This window comes from Puma concolor, chromosome B2 (genome assembly GCF_028749965.1).
Source record: "Puma concolor isolate L17-30 chromosome B2, mPumCon1.1.hap2, whole genome shotgun sequence".
NCBI classification, from domain to species: Eukaryota; Metazoa; Chordata; class Mammalia; order Carnivora; family Felidae; genus Puma; species Puma concolor.
This window is the reverse complement of record NC_141671.1, coordinates 140,854,110-140,868,213: the sequence shown is the minus strand read 5'-3', so window position 1 is coordinate 140,868,213 and position 14,104 is coordinate 140,854,110. Positions and strand designations below refer to the sequence as shown.

At 40.4% G+C, this 14,104-nt stretch overlaps 1 protein-coding gene across 8 annotated transcripts in view; it reads left to right on the top strand.

The window, feature by feature from the left end:
- Positions 1–14,104, top strand: part of IPCEF1 (interaction protein for cytohesin exchange factors 1) — a 184,795-nt gene that overhangs the window by 110,780 nt on the left and 59,911 nt on the right. For 6 of the 8 annotated variants that reach the window (XM_086708183.1, XM_086708181.1, XM_086708182.1 and 3 more), the window contains one exon: positions 4,375–4,431. The exons of the other annotated variants lie outside the window; for them this stretch is intronic. In XM_086708183.1, the coding sequence (XP_086564309.1) occupies positions 4,375–4,431 (57 nt within the window). The remainder of the gene's footprint in view (positions 1–4,374; positions 4,432–14,104) is intronic. 8 annotated transcript variants of the gene reach the window in all.

Here is a 14,104-nt window from a genome sequence, read left to right as displayed (position 1 = left end):
ATTCTTTCTTCCTTGGCCTGATGCTGGGAGGTAATGGAGCCAATAGCATCCCAGCAAGAACCACTTCTTACTGAATGCCTGCTGTGATGCCAAGGGATATTCTAGGTACCCTTCACACATGCTCTTTCTTACTGCTCAAAAACGCCCTCTGAGGTAATAATTGTCACCACATTTGGAAAGTTGGGAAGGCTGAGACCCAGGAAGATTGTGTGTCTAGCCCTGTGATGCAAGTAGTAAGCGGGGAAAACATCACGTTCCACCCCTTTGACTCTGTAGCCAGAATCGTTGCCATCTGCCAGCCTGACCCCATGTCGACCCGAGGATAAATGACAGTCTTCAGTAGGGTTCTGAGAGAAGAGCTCTAGAGATGAAGTCTAGGGCAATTCTCATACGAAAGTATGGTGATCTATCTCATGGGATCCCTTTGTTGGTCTCTATTGCTCTCTGACACATCACCCTCACCATCCTGGGCACCTTTTTTGTCATATTATTACCCAGTAATTGATTCATGGTGTACCTTCGCCCTTCATGACACTTTGCTGCTTCAAACAGCACTACCCGGATTTCCTTGAGAAAGGTCAAGTCCAGATACTCATCTGCCATTTTCACACCCCATGTTCTGTGCTTAGAATGTGCTACAGCACACAAGAATGTGTGTACCAGGTCTTAACAAAACCATATTCAAGTGTAACAGCCATAAAAACCCAGGCTGTTTACAATCTTGAAATCCACACAGTTGTTTTCCCTTTCCACTTGGATAAAGTACAAATCGCTTTCCTCGCTTGTGAGAGTCTCCTGACCTGTATCTCTCTTATTGTGCCACCCTCCCCTTCACCATCCAGCCTCCAACTACAGAATTTCTTTTAATTCCTTCTTAGCATCACATATGCTGGCACTCTCTTTGAGCCTTTCTACACATGCTGTTTCTCTGCCCAGAAAAAGCTTTGTCTCCATGCCCGAAAGTCTTCTTCCCACACAATCCCAATGACCTGAGTCCTCCTTAGAAGTCAGATTTTAGCTTAAGTAGCCTTCCTTCTGACCTTATCCTGGCCTTATCCTCTGACCTAAATCAGGGTGCCTCTGCCTGTACCCATAGAAGCTTGTACTTTTTTCTTAGTTTTATACCTTTCTTCCCCTTTGTACATGTTTGTTAGGCTTGCTGTTTTCTATAATTGAAGATAATCTCTGTAAGGCAGGATCACAAGTATATTTTAGTGCAGTGGCCGACACAGGCATTCAATTAATATTTGCTGATTTCATGAAATAAATGAAGGTTAGGAATCATCAACATTTACTTTTCCCGTGGGGATCTTGAGAAATGGTAGGGATAAGGACTGCTTTTACTGGAAAATATTTTTCCAGTAGGGTTTCATGGTCCCAAGTAGGTGCCACACAGCTGCTCCCATTTGGTAACATTGTATTAGGGGCTATTATTTTAAGATTATTTCTAGGGGCACCTGGGGGGCTCAGTTGGTGAAGTATCTGACTTTGGCTCAGGTCATGATTTCACCGTTCGTAAGTTCAAGCCCAGCGTCAGGCTCTGTGCTGACAGCTCGGAGCCTGGAGCCTGCTTTGGATTCTGTGTCTCCCTCTCTCTCTGCCCCTCCCCCGTTCCCTCTCCTTCTCTCTCTCCCTCTCAAAGCTAAATAAAACATTAAAAAAAATAAAAAATCAAAGATTATTTCTAACCATGGCCATTGGCTGTAAACCAGGGTCTGGTGATCTTGATCAACCTGATCTTGATCCGACTGGGGTGGAAAATGTTGAAAGGGAGGCAGACATTTCCCAGGGAGCCTCTGGCACTCTCACACTTCACCTGGACACCAGGCACAGCTGGAGAAGTTTGGGACCAACATCTTCTCTCTGGTGAAGAAGCAAAGTTCTGAATTACTGTTTTCCTTCAGGTGTGTTACTACGAAATAGTGACAAGTCCTTAAGATGTTATTAGTCATTAAAAGTATCTTTTATTTTTAAGGTCTTAGATTTTTCTGCTTTTGCTGTAACTAATTTCACTTTTCTAAGAATTCTTTTTCTTGATTCTTTTTTTTCCTTTTTCTTTTTTTAATGTTTTTATTTAGTTTTGAGACAGAGAGAGAACATGAGCAGGGGAGGGGCAGAGAGAGAGGGAGACACAGAATCCAAAGCAGGCTTCAGGCTCCGAGCTGTCAGCACAGAGCCTGATGCGGGGCTCGAACTCACGGACTGTGAGATCATGACCTGAGCTGAAGTCGGATGCTTAATGGACTGAGCCACCCAGGCGCCCCATCTTTTTTTTTTTTTTAAAGAGAGAAGCACAAGTGGGGGAAAGGTACAGAGGGAGGGAGGGAGGGAGAGAGAGAGAGAGAGGAGAATCTCAAGCAGGCTGCAGGCTCCAGGCTCAGCATGGAGACAAACAGAGGGCTGTATCCCAGGACATTGGGGTTGTGACCTGAGCGGAAATCAAGAGTCAGACACTCAAGTGACTGAGCCACCCAGGCGCCCCTCTTTTATAAGAATTTAAAAAAATTTTTTTTAACGTTTATTCATTTTTGAGAGACAGAGCACAGTTGGTGGAGGGGCGGAGAGAGAGGGAGAGACAGAATCCAAAACAGGCTCCAGGTTCTGAGCTGTCAGCACAGAGCCCGACAAGGGGCTAGAACCCACGAGCTGTGAGATCATGACTTGAGCTGAAGTCTGACGCCTAACCAACTGAGCCACCCAGGCACCCCAAGAATTCTTAATTAAAATCTTGCTTAGTTCCTTGAGAAATATGTGGTGGATTTTATTTATACCCAAGACCTATTATAAAGTAAAGTGTATTATATAACTCATTTGAAATTCTTAAATGTTTCTGTTCAGAGAGCATTTAATCATCTCGCTGATGTATTTTCTTACATTATCTAGGAGTGTATGTGGACTATCAAAACCCATCAAGGGAACATATGCATTATGGTGATAATCAACTTGGAGCCATTGCCTAAACAATTTAGGCTTTAATTACAAAGCACAGTTTAATGTTACTTATAGAGGAGAGATTGAAAATACTTTCTTTTTAAGTGAACCCCGCATGAAAAGCTCATCGTCCCCCCCAACCTATTCATCCTCCTCCCCACCCACATGCATATCCTCCTACCAGTATTAGTGAGGTCTTAATAATTTGGGCCAACAGTTGTAAATGTCAGTACAGGATTAAAAAAATAAGGGACTGCATTCTTCTTTCTATTAATGGCTTCTAGATGGGCAGAGGAGAGAGAGCTATGTAAGTGACATAAAGAAAGATTTGTGAAAAAAAAGCGGCTCTGAGATTGACAGTACAGATCAATTCTGTAAATTCTGGGAAGAAGGAAAATATTTTGGGCCAAATGTGAAGGACTTCTGCCCCAGTGATTATTTTTTAAATCTCTTTTTTTCCTCTCTTTCTTCCCCCTCTCTCTTTTTTTCCTATCTAAGAAGGTGTTTTTTTTTTTTTTTTTTTAATTATTTTTTCCAAAGCTGTGTGATTTTCCTGGTCAAAGATTTCCTTTACTAGGTAAACATAGTTTTCACCAATCAGAGAACATTATTTCTGTGCATTTCAGTGACTGTAGAATATCTTCAGGGAGAAGATTCTCTTAAGATCCATCTTGGAAGACAGTTTCCCCTCCCCCGACCCCTACCCCCAAGGAGAGTAGGGGGATGGGCATTCCAGTCCAAGGGAATATGTGAACAAAGGAATGAAAATATAAATGAACTGTACCAACCCACTGTTAGGTATTATATTGAATTCCCATAACCTAGCAAGATAGATTTTATTATTCCCATATTTCAAGGAAGTTTACTGAAGCTTAGGGAATTTAAGTAACTTGCTTAGAGTCAATAAGGAGTAAGTGGCAGAGCTGAGATTAAAAATAAGATCTACCAATACCAAAGCCAGGCACTTTTCCCTGGGCTGCTTGGTGTCCACATTTAGAGGTAGCCAGGGACAGTAAATGGGGGCATCAAATGCATGGTGCAGGAACGTGGACTTGATCCAGTAGGCAATAGGGAGCCACTGCAGGTTCATTAGCAAGTGAAAGTATTAACCCAGCAGTAATAAATGAATATATTGGAGCAGAAAGGAGTTTTCAGAAGCTACTTTTCAGGAGTAGATATAACAGAATGCAGGCATGAGACATGGACTCATGGATTGGAGTGGACATAATGAAAGCGGGGGCACATTTAACAGTAAGAAATGGCAAACTATGTTGAGTGCTCGAATATAAGACACAAAACATTTGAGCCTAAAATAAGAATGATTCCAAGTTTTGGAGCCTGGGAGACTGAGAAAATAATGTGTAAACTGAGGGAGGAAGAGTGTGGCTAAAAATGGGAATGTCCTTTAGACCCACTCTCTTTTACTGTTTTGGTTTCTTTTAGTTTTGTACATTCTGTCATCTTTGTAGAAAATTACTAGAAACCTGCATTGTTCAGCAGGTAAGTAACTGTTGATTGATTTCATTTGATCTATTGCATCAACAATTCAGGGGAGCCTCAGGGCCCCTCGGCCTCACATAGAAAAGGTGAATCCAGCAACTCTTTATTTCATGAGAACTGATGAGGTTTGAGGTTAATATCTGGCTTAATATATATTATGCAGACTTTTCAGTTCTTTGAGAATCCAATCTGCCTGCCTGAATGTGACCCCATTTTTTCACTCCCTGGCTAAATGGTTCCACGTGTCTGTGAGTTCAAGTAACTATGTCTGTATCATATGTTTTTGGTCTTTCCTTGCGTGTGCGAATTTCAGAGGAAGGGTTTTTTTCTGGGAATCAATTTCATGAGAATCTACAGCAAAGATCTAAGCAGGTTTTAGATTAGGCAAAATTTACTTTTTCAGAAAATGATACTTGAAAGCCAGAATTTCTCTTTTTGTGGGACAACGTCCTTGAAAATTTCAATAAATATAAAATGTGTTTCAGCATAAGAAAAGTAAAGAATTAGTTCATTTTCCCTTGGGAAGAGACGTTTAAGTCTTCTGACCCTTTTATTAGTAATCACCGCTTAGCACAGATTTTGGAAAAATGTCTGCATGAGTTTACCATAGATTGGAAAAAGTTTGTGAGGAATTTATGAATCCTTCAATCAGAACTTTTTATATGATTTTTTTCTTCTTTTACCCACTACAGTGTAAGCACCTGAGGGTATATTCTTTACCTCTCTGGTTTAAACTGTGTTCCTAGAGCCTAGAGCTTGTAGGCACAGAGTAGGCACCAGTGTTTTTTGAGTGAATTACTTATTATATTGCATAATTATCAATTAGTTATGTAATTCAATTAGTCAAAGCATAATTGAGCACCTACATGTTCCCAGAGTTCTACCAAAATGAGATGCTTTGGAATAATGGGCTCTAATTTATGTAAACTTCATATTCATTGTTTTTAGTCAACAGCCAACTTCTGAGCATATCCCAAACAAAATTCCAATATTTAAAAATGTTTCTTCACAGAAGAAAATTCAGACTAATTATGTAAAATTGAGGAACCCTTTGCCAACATATGTTCCTAGAGTTTGTACCAGAAAGGGGAAAACGGAAGATGCAATGCTGATAAATCTACACAGGGCAAAATGGGATGTGTTAGCAGCTTTAAGTGAGCAGCTGAACTCAGGGTGACGACTGATGGATGAAAGGGGTGAAAAGGACTATTTAGGTACCACTTGAAATGTGAATGTAAGAATACTTGAGGACTTTTTGAATTCTGTTACTTCCCTTATTATAATTTCATGTAAGTGGAAATGATCTTTAAAGGGGACGTTTGTGGGGCACCTGGGTGGCTCAGTTGGTTAAGCACCTGACTCGGCTCAGGTCATGATTTCTCTCTCGGTTTGTGGGTTCAAGCCCCGCATTGGGCTCTGTGCTGACAGCTCAGAGCCTGGAGTCTGCTTTGGATTCTGTGACTCCCTCTCTCTCTTCCCCTCCCTGCCCCCCAAATAAAATAAACATTAAAAAAAATTTAAAGGGAACATTCAGCCTAATTTATTTATTTTCTCTGATGCTCTCTACCACTGTGCCCTAACATTTGTTTTCCTTGCGAGGTCCCAGAATGAATTTCCAAAATAATGGTTCACCACCAAAGCTTTATGATCAGCTCAGTTTATAGTTGGGTCAGGCTGTTTTCAATAATTTCTTGTTGCTGAATTCATGTAAGGTGACAACAGTGGCTTATATTGCCAATCCTATTTTTCTTTAAAACCTTTCCAAACTTTACATAATCAATTGTGAAACACCAAGACTATGAAATCCTTTGTTTCTTTTATCTTGTCCTCAGGAGGCAGTGAAATGCTCCGTCACTGCTGATTTGGAAGAGGATGTCAGAGTTAATGACGTAGGTTGGGCTGTAGGAGAGGACAGTCCTCTTAGCTCACAGCAGTGACTGGCATGTGCATTCAGGGCCATGGTGAGCAGGGCACTGTGCTTTTGCTGGTGTTTCCACACCTTCTTTCTGTTTTACTTTATCTTTTTTTGGTAGAATCTATTTTCTTGCTTGTTGGAAATTTAATTTTGAAAGTGCTTGAAAATAGTATAAAATAATGATGTGTTCATTTACAAAAATTAGAAAATAAAATTAAGCAAAATAAAAAAAATAAGATGTGGCAAACAGAAAGAAGTCAATGAATTATGATCATTTATTTAAATGAATCACAGTCTTACCAGCTTGATGTGATCACTGTAAACATTTTGGTGTGTATATTTTCATTTTCTTCTACGTTTTCCAAAAATAAAATACTATGTATTTTTTTGTAACTTGATTTTCTCACTAACCAATATATTATCAATATATTTTCACATCAACACATATGTATCATTTCTAATAGCTATGTGTGTAGTACATATAGTTATACATATGTATGTGTAATAACATAGTTATTTATACCACATAGTTATACCATAGTTTAATTATCAATCTATAGACTTTAAAATCAGAAATTCCTTTTATTCTAAAATTTCTTAAAATTGCTAACAGGTGATAGAATACATAAGCACACATACACTAACTTAAAAATAAAGTGATGCATACTTAACTTACATGTATGAATATATGTACGTTTGTATAACTATTAGTGTGTGTGTACATATTGCTATGTGTGTATAAATATATTGATCTGTGTATGTGTATATAACTTACCTATTCTTTTTATTTTAGAGAGAGAGACAGGGAGAGTACAAGTGGGGAAGAGGGGCAGACGGAGAGAGAGAATCTTAAGCAGGCTCCATGCTCAGTGTGGAGACCCATGTGGGTCCGGATCTCATGACCGTGAGATCATGACCTGAGCAGAAATGAAGAGTCGGACACTCAACTGACTGAGCTGCCCAGGCGCCCCAACTTACAAATCCTTTTAAGCAAGCAGGCAGGAAGGTGGATTTCACCTACATGGTATAAAGGAGAAACAGCACCTGCATTCTAGTCTTGTAGTTCCTTACAAATTGAGTATCCTTGGCTCAGGGATGTAAGTCTCTATGCATCCATTTTCTTACAAGCGTCATCTGACCAAGAACAATATCTTTACATAGTTCAGAGCAACTTTGAGAAGATCAAATGTACCTGAAAACAACATAAAAAAATCAAGGTAATACACAAAGAAACACAATTTTACGTATGCGTAAGGTGAAATGTGCTCACATGATACTGTGCAGAAGAATTGCGCTAAGGGTTTTTAGACACCAGAAGTGGTTTCTTTTGGCAGGAATGGCCTATCCTGTGCTAGAGATTCTGAAACATGCACCTAATAACCCTGTGTAAAGGTTGATTTTAAGCTATGAAACAGGGAAGTGCACCAGAAAGCCCTGGAGGAGTCTTCAGCTCCGTAGTTCCTGACCTGGAAGAATTCAGGGAACCCGTGATTTTGTGGTGAGGCTTCTGTGCACATTTCCCAAGCAGTAGAATGCCACGTGGCCCATGGGATGAACTGAACTTTTGGTTAGAGCTGAGGATTTTCCTGCGAAGTCATGATTTGCTGATTCATCATCCCTCTGGAGCAAGCTTTTTTAAGGGCCAAGGGCCCACCTGCTTCTACAGAAAAGCTAACCGATGAACTCATTTGTAATTGTGCTGCTGTGTTTGGCCTCCCATAGAGCACGTTTCAAGAACATTTCAAAAGGAAACTGTGCAGTGGGAATGAAAAACACCACCACCACCACCACCAAAAACACTGAATATTTTTTAAAGGAGCCAGAATTCAGGAGACTATGTTTGAAACAATGTCTTCGAGAAAGACATCAGGAAATAACGTGGTAGGGTCGAAGATGATCCCTGTGTTCAGAATCAGGAGGGCAGTTTCTCCCCTGCCGCTGTGGCTACTTAACGCTTTAGGCAAACTGCCTGCCCTCTCTGGGCCTTCTTCCTTATCTCTGTAGCAGATGCATACATGGATGGCGCTTACCTGTGAAAGAGATGATGCTCGTTAACAGCACGTTAGCCACGATTTTCGAACTTTCAGTCATAAAAAAATTGCTGTCGTAAATGCATTTTCATCCTTAACAATTTTTATCCTTTAATAATGAGCATTGCAGTAGTATCTGGAAAAATGTTTTAAATTTATTTTTTTATTTTTGGGGCACCTGGGTGGCTCAGTCGGTTAAGCATCCAGCTCCTGATTTTGGCTCAGGTCATGATCTCACGGTCATGAGATCTGAGTCCCACCTGGGGCTGGCTCCACGCTGACCTTGGAGCCTGCTTAAGATTCTCTCTCCCTCTCTCTCTCTCTGCCCCTCCCCCACTCACCCATTCTTTCTTTAAAACACAAAACAAAAAAAAATTTAAAAAATCATTTTTTATTTTTGAAGACTTGTAATGAAATACATGTAACGTGAAATTTCCCATTAACCGCTTTTGAGGATCTAGGTCAGTGGCAAGAAGTATATTCACATTATTGTACAACAGTCTCCGGAACTCTCTTTGTCTTATGAAACCAAAACTCTGTACTCATTAAACAGCTAACTCCCCATTCCTTCCCTCCTGCATCCCTGACAGTCACCATTCTATCTTCTCTGTGTGAACTTGGCTATTCCAAGTACCTCGTGTGAGTGGAATCACACAGTGTTTGCCCTTTTGGGTCTGGTTTATTTCACTCAGTGTTCTTCAAGGTCCATCCGTGTGGTATTGTGGGTCAGATTTTCCTTCTTTCTAAGGATGAATGACATTCCTTGTATGTGCAGACCACATTTTTTTTTTTTATACATTCCTATCTGTTGATGGACACTTTGGGTCGTGCCCACCTTTTGCCCATTGTGACTAATGCTGCGATGAACATTAGTGTGCAATATCTGTTTGAAACCCTGCTTCCGACTGTTTTTTTCTTTTGTTTTTGTTTTCGTTTTTGTTACGGGCCCAGGAGTGGCATTGCTGGGTCATGTGGTAATTCTATTTTTAAGTTTTTGAGGAACTGCCATTATGTTTGCCATAGACGCTGCACCATTTTATATTCGCCCCAAAAGGGTACAAGGGTTCTAATTTTTCCACATCCTCACTAACACTTGTTATTTTCTGTTAGTTTTTTTATTGGTAGTTTTTTGATAGTGGCCATTCTCATGTGGTGAGGTATTATCTCATTGGGGTTTGGGTTTGCATTTCTCTAACGATTATTAACCCTGAGCATCCTTTCGTGTGTTTTTGGCCATTTGTGCATCGTCTTTGGAGAAATGTCTTTTCCCATTTTTGTTGAGGTTGAGTCATACCTTAATGGCACTCATGAAACTCATGAAAACGATTTGAAGATATTTGAAGTCTCATGAACTATTGGGCGATTTCATATACATTGTGTGAAGACAAGATTATGTATTATACTGGGATTCTAAAAGGAATAACTTTATTTTTTATTTCTCCTAAATTTCTTTTTTTTTTTTTTTAATTTTTTTTTTCAACATTTATTTATTTTTGCGACAGAGAGAGACAGAGCATGAACGGGGGAGGGGCAGAGAGAGAGGGAGACACAGAATCGGAAACAGGCTCCAGGCTCCGAGCCATCAGCCCAGAGCCTGACGCGGGGCTCGAACTCCCGGACCGCGAGATCGTGACCTGGCTGAAGTCGGATGCTTAACCGACTGTGCCACCCAGGCGCCCCTCTCCTAAATTTCTAATATTGAAAGAGAATACATCAGATTTTTAATTTTCCTAAATGGTATTCTTTACTCTTCCCCCACTCCTGCTGTAACAATGGATGGTCGATAAAGTTTATTAGATAGCAAGATATGCAATTTATTCTGTAATAGTGAGATTTCATCAAGTTTATTCCTATTTATTTGAAACCTTTCCTTCCTATTTAGTGCTTTATTTTCCTTCCTCCCTCCCTCCAGCTTTCTCACTCTCTCTTCCCCTTCCCTCCCTCCCTCCCACCTGTCTGTCTTTCTTTCCTTCTTTCTTTTTCTTTCTTTCTTTCTTTCTTTCTTTCTTTCTTTCTTTCTTTCTTCTTTCTCTTTTTTTCTTTCTTTCTCTCTGTTTCTTACTCTTTCTTTTCTTTTCTTTTCTTTTCTTTTCTTTTCTTTTCTTTTCTTTTCTTTTCTTTTCTTTTCTTTCTTACCAACCCCGTGTAGGTGAAAATTATCTCTAGGGTTTTAAAGTTTCTAAAACAATAGTTGGGAGATGATATTGGACAGAACCAGATCACCAAGGGCCTTGTGTACTCAGGAGTTTATATTACAGAGAACAGTGATACAAGACTCTTTTGCACTGTGAGGTTTCCATCTTAATTGTTTCCGGAAATGATGTTCCAGAAAGCAAGGACTATCTTATGTCAGACTACCAGAAAGTTTGCTAGTAACTTAATTTCATATAAAATATGATTCCATAGAGAATGGAAGAATATAAAAAATGACTAATGAGTAGAGCTGATTTGCAAATCATAGAATAGGATGCCAGTCACTTCTTGGTCACTGCTTAAATTTGACCTGATGTGATAGTGAGGTAGTCACAGCCTTGGGTGATACTTAGGAGGAAATAATGAAGAAGATTATGGTGTGAGGAGTTGTGCTATTCATGGGTAGGAACCATGAGGAGATACATTTCTGTGAGAGAAATGGCATCTTGGTTGGGGTATTCCAGAAACAGACCCTGAGAAGAGGATTTGGGTACAAGTAGTGTATTTAGGAAGTGAAACCAGAAATACTTGGAAAGGGAATGGGGAAGTGAGAATGGGTAGAAAATTAGCTAAAGAAATTCTCCTTCACAGGCAAATTATGACTGTGGGGAGCTGAGGCCCAACTGTGCTAGGGAACCCTGAGAGCCTTTGCAAAACATGTACCGCAGGGTTTCCCTCCCAAGGGGCAGGGAGCTGGGGTATTTAAATATCAAGTCCCGTCAGTCATGGCTTGAGGGCTCATCGTGGGGCCAGTGAGTGCTGAGCACCTCCGCACAGGTGAAGTGGAATCTGGCAGGTTGAGAAGCTCACCCACAAAGAGGTGCAGGTGCTGTTAGTGGAAGTCTGGCTGGTCTGGCCTGGTGGTAAGGATGGGGGGTGGGTGGCGGGTTTAGGGGCAGCATCACTACAAGTGGTCTGCTTCCTTCAGGTGTCTTTTTCTCCCTCGTGTTGGAGCCTCAGAACCCTCAGAACCATCGTGATTATTATCACCAGCAGCACCTTCAGTCCATTTTTGTAATTAACGTCAGGAACGTGTGGATTCTGTAGGAAATTGTGCTTTGCTATTTATTAGTTAAAAGCTTTTGCTTAGGGGCGCCTGGGTGGCTCAGTCGGTTAAGCGTCCGACTTCGGCTCAGGTCATGATCTCGCGGTCCGTGAGTTCAAGTCCCGCATCGGGCTCTGTGCTGACTGCTCAGAGCCTGGAGCCTGTTTCAGATTCTGTGTCTCCCTCTCTCTCTCTGACCCTCCCCCGTTCATGCTCTGTCTCTCTCTGTCTCAAAAGTAAATAAACATTAAAAAAAGAATAAAAGCTTTTGCTTAATACTTTCTATGTGGCATATCTATTCCTAGGCATTTGTAAGGAGAGTCTCTTTGGATCAAAATCTCATTCTACTCATAACGTTAATCTCAAATGCAACACTATTTGAACAAAAACATGCGCTAGGTAACGTGTGAAGGATATAGTGAGCTTGCCAGCATTATAATTGTTGTCCAAAGAACTTAAAATATTTTTTACAGCGATTAATCTTGTGCAAAGACGACAAGAGAGCTAAAACATAGAAACAGCTATTCAGAGGGCTCCACTGACAATGGACAGAATAAAAACTTATTCTACTTCATCTTTTTCTTTTTTTCATCTTTTTTTCTTTTACTTCATCTTTTTCTTCATTCTTTCTCTTTTCTTTCTATTCCTTTTCCCCATTCTTATGATTGGTTCCTTGTAACTGATGTCAATAAAATCCTAAATTTTTTATAACTTTAACAATTTTACAGTACAACATGCATCCATGTTAAGTCTAGTTTGTCTCAAGATGCTGGTTATATCTGCTTTTTCACTGTGTGGACACTGACCTGAGTGCTCTGATTAAGATCACACAGTAAGGGACTTGCATTGAAATACTCGTTAAAAAAAATCTTTTTTAATGTTTACTTGTTTTTGAGAGAGAGAGAGAGAGAGAGAGAGAGAGGGAGACACAGAATCTGAAGCAGGCTCCGGGCTCTGAGCTGTCAGCACAGAGTCCAATGTGGGGCTTGAACTCATGAACCGTGAGATGATGTCAGACACTTCACTGCTGAGCCACCTGGGTGCCCCTGCATTGAAATATACTGATTCCAAATCTAGGGTTGTTCTTCTGTGCTGTCCAATGACTGTAGATACTCTTCTATGTTAGTGCCTGGATGAGACCATTTGGTCTTAGAATTATTTAACCGATTTCTGGGTTCCGGTGTGAGTTCTGTTTCTTTAATGTGAAAGAACTCCATAACTTTCCTGTTTTATGATGCCAATCTAGTTTGGTGTCAAGGTTAAAAAATGGATCAGTTTCATGAATTCTGGGGCTGAGATACGATTAATTTCCCCTGAAGGCTAAGATGGTAGAACCTCAATGACCCGTGCTTAGCACTCAGTAAGCGTTAGCTATTGTTAGATGTTTCTCAAGTTTATCATGTTTCTTAACGGATTTCAGGTCTTATCACTGTCAGGCCTGCTTCTGATATCTAGGAGAGAGGAAGACAAAACAAAGGCAAACATCATTTTTTCTTGCTTCCTTGCAGGGCTTGTCACGGCCCAGTGCTAATAAGCTCAGCTGTCTGCCCGCAGGTCCAGGTATATTTGCAGAATGTACACGCATTTCCTTTTCTGAAAGGAAGAGGGAGATGAGTTGCTTATCAGAACAAAGCAGCGTCCTGGCCTGTAGCACAGGCAGGCAGACAACGAGGGAGCCTTTAGGTTGCTTGCAATTCTTTTCTGTGGGGAGGAAAGCCGTAAAAAACTACTAAAACTGTCTAAAAAAATAACGATGTTGCTCCTAAAAGTCCTCAGCCTGTATTCCACCAACGACGTACGGTCAAAATTCTGTGCTGTAAGGTCTCTGGGAGTAGTTATGACTTGTGTGGGGGCGACATCGCCATGTCGTAACCAGTTATGTTCATTTGCTTCTTTTTGTTTTTAATTTTATGGATTGCTTCTTTTTTTTTTTTTTTTTTAGTTTTTGGAAAATGTAAATCATTGACTTCATTCCAAAGTCAAGATTGTAAAACAAATTACAGACAGATAAATCTTGTTCCCGTTCCTATTTCTCTACCCTCTTTTCTCCTTTCTTTTACGTTTGCATTTCCCCCATGGTCTCCTTTACAAATACAGCCAAGTATGTGTGCAGAGGCATATCCGATCTCTTTTTGTACATATAATTTGCATATTATATCTACTGTCCTGTATCTTATTTTTCTCTTACTGTGCCTGGGAGGTTACTCTATATGTATATATGCCGTGTTTTATAGTTACTCGCTGCATGTGGATGCCGTAGTTTATTCAATGGTCTGCTGAGGCTACACATTTGGATTCTTTTGCTATGGCAAATCATGTTGCAATGCACATGTTATTACACGTATTTATATTTAGGACAGGTCCTAGAAGTTGGATTTCTGGGTCAAAGGGTAAATGCATTTTTGCTAGTTACTGCCCAGTTTCCTTCCATTGGGTTCCATTCTGCACCATGTATGAGAATGATTGTTCTCTGTAAAACTAGAGTTTTCC